The sequence below is a fragment of the Gracilinanus agilis genome, chromosome 6 (genome assembly GCF_016433145.1).
Source record: "Gracilinanus agilis isolate LMUSP501 chromosome 6, AgileGrace, whole genome shotgun sequence".
NCBI lineage: Eukaryota > Metazoa > Chordata > Mammalia > Didelphimorphia > Didelphidae > Gracilinanus > Gracilinanus agilis.
Window position 1 is genome coordinate 259,410,926 of NC_058135.1, and position 6,066 is coordinate 259,416,991.

The following is a 6,066-nucleotide window of genomic DNA, read 5'->3' on the forward strand; positions in this document are numbered from 1 at the left end:
GGTCATCCCTTTATTTAAAGTAATTAAGATCTCACTCTTCTCCAAAAAGTAGCAAGTTTTACTGTTGGATGACAGCTTAAATAATAGGGAAGTTTCCCCTTATATCAAGGCTAAATCTGCCTCTTGGAAACATTCACCCATTTATTCCTTCTCTCTAGGATCAAAAAGACCAAGCCTAAATGCTTTTCTATGTGACACCCTATCAGATATGTGAAGACAGCTTTCCTATCTCCCCTAAATCTTCTCTTCTCTAAAACAAAACTCCCTGGTTCCTTCAACCCAATCCTCATATTGGAGGATCTCAAGTCCCTTCACCATTCTCATCACATTCTTCTAAATCAGGGATTTTTAAACTGGGGACTATGAATTTGTTTTTGAAATTTGTATAAATGGATTCCTATATAATCATATGTACTTTATTTTATGCATTTAAAAGCCTCATTCTGAGAAGTCCCCAGGCATCTCTAGACTGACAAAGATGTCCATTACATAAAAATGCCATGACTTCATATGTATAATGACTTATACATATGAATATTTAATTAAATTAATTTATGAATTAATATATATGACTATCTAATTAATTGAATTAAAACATTAATATTTCTTTCCTTCTCAGTGGGAGAGGGAGGGAATCTAAGGAAGAGAATTTCAAACAAAAAATAAATTAAAAACCCTTACCTTCCATTTTAGAAGCAATATTATGTATTGGTTCTAAGGCAGAAGAGAATTAAGGGCTAAGCAATGAAGGTTAAATGACTTGAACAGGGTCATACAGCTAGGGAGTGTCTGAGGCCAGATTTAACCTCATCTCTAGACCTGGCTCTCTATCCACTGAGTTACCTAGCTGCCCCCATTAAAAATATTTTAAAGAATCCTTGCCTTAGATAATCCCCAGATCATCACTGTCTCTCCTAAAATATGACTGACATATATATATATATATATATATATTTCAGACTGGATCTTTAATTTTATTGATGTAGGAAGATCCCAGTCAGGTATCCCTTCTCTAATGAAGACTTGAACCTGTTTGCAACTTGTAATATGAGGAAGTTTCCTGGAGGCACTGAGAAGTTAAGTTGCCCAAGGCCAGATAACCAGTATATGTCAAAGACAAGACTCAATATTCTTGACTCTGTGACCACTTCTCTATCCATTAAGCCAGCTGCCCCTCCTGCTGCTGATCCCATTCCTAAAGCGTCACTCTACTAATGCCATTGAGAGAAGCTTTGCATCTCTGTGCTGAATTAGCCATCTTCCCATTCAGAAGAGTAAAGGGGGAAAAAGACAAGTTGGGAAAATGTTTAGTCTCCAGATATAGAAAAGGGCAGTGAGAATTGACTGTGACCTGCAATCCAATGTTTTGCCAGAAAAGAAAAAAAAAAAAAGACTTTCCCAGTTTTCTGGACTGAGAATTAGAAACAGCAGGTGGCTTGGGAGGAGGGCATTTATCAGGGTGGAATTTTGCCCCTTTGTCTTAGCTCTTTGACTCTTGCAGAAAGGAGTTAACCATAAAACAGCAGCCATTCTCAGCGACTCGGGGTCAGCCAGAGAACTCTCTTGTTTCAATAGATGAGCCAGGCTATGAGTCAGGCAGCAGGTGCATGGGGAGGGCTGGAAGGTTGAGATGGAAGGATACTGGTGAGTTCTGCTTGATGCTTAGTCCCATGTCCCTGGCTCCTACTTCAACCCCCTATCCCTGGTCCTACTCACTATTATTATTTATTTTTAAAAAGCTTACCCTCCCTCTTAGGATCAATATTTATTATTGGTTCCAATGCAGAAGAATGGTAAGGGCTAGGCAATTGTGGTTAAGTGACTTGACCTGAGTCACATAGCTGGGAAGTGTCTAAGGTCATATTTGAACCCTGGACTTCCCATTGCCTGAACTGGCACTCTATCCACTGAGCCACCTTGCTGTCCCTCACTATTATTCTTTTTTAAAGAAATCCTTACCTTCCATCTTAGAATCAATACTATGTATTGGGTCCAAGGCAGAAGAGTGGTAAGGGTGGGCAATGGGGGTTAAGAGACCTGGCCAGGGTCACACAGCTGGGAAGCGTCTGAGGCCAGATTTGAACCTAGGACCTCCCATCTCTAGGCCTGGCTCTCCATCCACTGAGCCACCCAGCTGCCCCCCACCCCACTCCCTACTACTATTCTTTAAGTGTCTTTTTAACATATGGAATATAAATAAATGTACTGCTTCTCCCAAAGAAAGTGTGAGCTCACTGAAGATAAAATAAGGATTTGTTTTTTCTGCCCCCTGTACTAGGTACATGGTAAACTGTATTTAATCAATGCCAATTAATCTCTTAATTTAATCCACTCTGGTCTTGGACCGACCCATATTCAACAGCTACATTTTTAATTTAAAATAATAAATTTAGAGTCTAATATCTTTGAGGTCTGTCAATAGAGGGAGAAGGAATGTCAAAGGTCATCTAGTCCAGCTGCATGATTTTATACATGAGCAAATGGAGGCATAGACAGATTTGGTGATTTGCCCAAGTTCACACAGGTAGTCAGCATTAGAGTTGAAATTTGAACCCAGGTCCTCAGACTCCAAAATCAGCACTCTTTCCCCTGTACTGCTCACTATAAGCACTCCATCTGAAATGCTTCCAGACTCAACCATTTCAGCCTTGGATTCTCAGTTGTATTTTCCCCTTCAGGGGCAATTGATATGGGGTTAAGTGTCCTAATGGACCCACCAGAATGGTTTCACTTCAGACACCCTAGGGATCCAAATCCTCTCCAAAAGCCAATCTGCAGGTCATTGAATCATCTATTTAGAGCAAAAAGGAAACTTAAACATCATCTAGGTCAATGTCAGCATTTTACTGATGTGGAAATGGAGCCCAGAGAGGCTTTCCAAGGTTATTAAGAGGTAAAGCTGAGTTTTGAACCCAGATTTTCTCCAAATCCATCATTGTTTCTGGTATACCAGACTTTACGGTCTGCTCCTTTGATGGGCATATCCAGACTCCCAGAGATCAAACATTTATGGGCTTTTGGGTAAAAAAATACCTTGAGACCTGGGTCTAGGAACACCCTTTGGTCTCCCTTCACCACCCATGTGACATGTGATTCTGGAACCATACTCACGACTTTCACAGCGCTTCCCAGTGTAGCCCGCCAGGCAAGCACACTGATAAGATCCAGTTTTATCAAGGAGGCATGTGCCATCATGGAAACATGGAGATGAAGAACAGGCTGTAAGACAAAAGATAGGGTTAGTCAGTGTTCATACCTCGGTCAGGCATTTATGCCTGGAGTCTTGAGTCAAGTTTTGTAGCTGTCTAGTATGATCTTGAAAAATGTCTTAGAAGTACAGGATGACAAGACATTTCTGAAGGACTTATGAGAAAGAACGCTATCCACATCCAAAGGAAGAACTGTGGGAGGAGAGACGCAGAAGGCAAACATCTTCTTGATCACATGAGTTGACGGGGATATGATTGGGGATGTAGACTCTAAGTGACCACCCTAGTGCAAATATCAATAATATGGTACTAAGTCTTGATCAATGATACATGTAAAACCCATGTGTTGGCTATGAGATGGGGGTGGGAGGAGGAGAGGGAAAGAACATGCATCATGTAACCATGGGAAAATTTTCTTAATAAAGCAATAAAAATTTTTTAATGAAAAAAAAGTATAAGATGAGAGAGTGAGGAGGTATCATATTAAATCTGTTGGTTAATAAACATTTATTAAGCACCTTCTATGTGCAGGCACTCTGCTAAGTACTGGGAATTGAAATAAAGGCAAAAGATTATCTCTACTCTCAAGGAACTCATGTTCTAATGGGAGAGACAACATGGAAACAGCTATGTACAAATAAGATATCTATCTACCTATCACTCGGTTATATATCTATACATATATAGATAATATAAAACATAATCAATGAGAGAGAGAGATGGGAGGTATAGAGAGTGGGGGTCATATAGTTTTTTCTAGCTTTGGCTGAGTTCTAAATCAGTTAGGGTTTTGGAATCTTGAGAAAAAGACAGTTGATTAGGGTCTCCCGTGGAGGAAGGTTGTCTGATCAGCCGAGCTGCCTCCTTACCTAGCTATAGTATTGAAATTTAGCCTAGCTTTGATATATTTACTTAAGAAATTATTATTTTGGATAAACCCTTTATATCTTCCTTCCTTATATTATTTCCTACCTTCCCTCCCTTACCTTATATGTCTGTGGAGTTAATAAGGAGAGTGATTAGAGAGGAGTTAAAATCTGTGAAGGGTTAATTGTTATTTGACAATATTAGATATAGAGAAACTAGTCAGTCATCATTTATTTTGTAAGCTGAGTTTAAAGGCAGGTCCTTACTCAGACTCCATCTCTGCCTCCCTTCCCCCACCTGAGGTTCCTGAGACAACTGTTAGGGCTTTCCTTTGATCCACTTTCCTGACACATCAACCTTTAAAGATAATAAACCCTTTTGTTGTTTCAACAGACTTATTAGTATAATTGGTCAGTTAGTTATATAAGAGAGGGAAGAAGAGGGAAAGAGACAACATACTCTGGGCTCAGAGGGTAGCTGGGCATCCATCTTGAAGGAAGGTGTTACTTCAAAATAGGTCCCTTCCTGTGAAATTAACTAAAGCCTGTTTGTTAATTTCAGTCTAGTCTATTTCCCTCTGCCAGTGTTTGAGTCTAAGTCCCAGTCTGTAAACCTGCTGTGTTTGTCTGTTTATTTAATTTCTCCTCTCCCTGAAGATCTCTGTTTCCTTTCTGTGTTATACTCCTGACTTCAGCCCTATTATATGCTGAATCTCCTTAATCCCAGCCTACCTGTAACCTAGATTACTCACTTAGCAAGTCTCTGACAACCTCCTTTCAAATTCCCTTATACCCCACACCTTTCCTCAAATTATCCCCATAACAGAGGGGAGAAAGAGAGAGAGAGATGGGCAGTTAGCTGACACAGTGGATAGAAGACTGGACCTGGAGTCAAGAAGATGTGAGTTCAAATGTAGCCTCAGACATTTACTACCTCTATGACCTTTAGCAAGTCACTTAATCCTGTTTGGCTCAGTTTTCTCAGATATAAAATGACATAAAGAAGGAAATGGTAAGTCACTCAGTATCTTTGTCAAGAAAATTCCAAATGGAACCACAAAGAGTTAGACATGACCAAAATGACTATCCAATAAAAATACATGATAAAATGCCACCTACTTGCCCCCAGAGCCAGATATTCCTTAATTTAACCTCTTGCACTCCTGACAATTTTGGGGTCATTATATGGCCCCCAAATCCTCTTTCAAAAAAGGAGAATGCATAAAATCCCACTCTGCAAAAAAGTCCTCATGGATTTTTCAACCTTTTCATAAAATCCCAGAGCTTAAAAAGATGTCCTAAGAGGGTTATGGTGGTCCTTCATGTATACTTCTTCCACTTTCTAGTTTCCTTCAGCTCATAGGTTATTGCTTATAGGAAGCCTTTTTTTTATCCCTTTAATTTCTAGATCCTGCTCCATAGATTCCAAACTATTAAGTATGTACTTATCTGTTTATAAATTATCTCCCAAATTGCTATCCCCCAGGAGAATGTCAGCTCCTTAAGGACAAGGATAATAAAGAGGGAGCATATCTTTGTATCTGGATCCTTAATGTCCAGCATCATCCGTAGAAGATAGTAAGTCCTTAATAAATTCTCCAATGCCAAATCCTTTTTGTTCACTTGTTTGTTTCTTTTGCTGCAGCACTATGATTCAAATTTATTTCCTAATCAAAAAAGATTTAAAACATTTTATATGTTTATTTATAGCTTTGATTTCTTCATCTGAAAATTGCTTGTTCATATCCTTTGACCATTTGTCCATTGGATGACTAGTGTTAAAATTTTGACTTAGTTCTTCATATATTTGAGAACAGAGACCTTTATCATACAAATTTGCTATAAAATATTTCCCCAGTTCGTTGTTTCCCTTCTAATCTTGGTTACATTAGTTTTGTTTGTACTAAACCTTTTTAATTTAATATAGTTAAAATTATTCATATAATGTTCTCTATCTCTCGTTTGGTCATAAATTCTTCCCTTCTCCATAG

General features: G+C 38.8%; 1 protein-coding gene across 1 annotated transcript in view; it reads right to left on the reverse strand.

Moving 5' to 3' along the window:
• Positions 1-6,066, reverse strand: part of PAMR1 (peptidase domain containing associated with muscle regeneration 1) — a 73,866-nt gene that overhangs the window by 36,988 nt on the left and 30,812 nt on the right. Inside the window, exon 5 of the mRNA XM_044681852.1 lies at positions 3,112-3,219. Coding sequence (XP_044537787.1) covers positions 3,112-3,219 — 108 coding nt within the window. The remainder of the gene's footprint in view (positions 1-3,111; positions 3,220-6,066) is intronic.